This window comes from Myotis brandtii, unplaced genomic scaffold (genome assembly GCF_000412655.1).
Source record: "Myotis brandtii unplaced genomic scaffold, ASM41265v1 scaffold187, whole genome shotgun sequence".
Taxonomy (NCBI): Eukaryota; Metazoa; Chordata; class Mammalia; order Chiroptera; family Vespertilionidae; genus Myotis; species Myotis brandtii.
In genome coordinates this window covers 2,040,653-2,040,896 of record NW_005356944.1, presented here as the reverse complement: position 1 = coordinate 2,040,896, position 244 = coordinate 2,040,653, and the positions used below count along the sequence as shown (strand labels likewise).

The following is a 244-nucleotide window of genomic DNA, read 5'->3' as shown; positions in this document are numbered from 1 at the left end:
ACCTGTGTCAGTTCGGCTTTGAGGGCTCCTGCCCAGCGTTGCCAGAGGAGGCTGGCCAGGCCGGCCCCGCCATCTACACCACACCCTTCCACCTGGTCTCCACCGAGTTTGAGTGGCTGCCCTTCGGCTCCGTGGCCGCTGTGCCGTGCCAGACGGGCAGACAGGCCTCAGTGCTGTGCGTGAAGCAGCCCCAGGGCGGTGTGAGCTGGTCGCGGGCTGGGTCTCTGTGCCCAGGGACCCACCG

The 244-nt window shown here is 68.4% G+C and overlaps 1 protein-coding gene across 1 annotated transcript in view; it reads left to right on the top strand.

The window, feature by feature from the left end:
• Nucleotides 1-5: 5 nt before the first annotated feature.
• CD248 (CD248 molecule, endosialin) overlaps nucleotides 6-244 on the top strand; it is a gene marked incomplete at its 5' end in the record, with an annotated part of 2,194 nt that continues 1,955 nt past the window's right edge. The window contains one exon of the mRNA XM_014538218.1: nucleotides 6-242. Coding sequence (XP_014393704.1) covers nucleotides 6-242 — 237 coding nt within the window. The remainder of the gene's footprint in view (nucleotides 243-244) is intronic.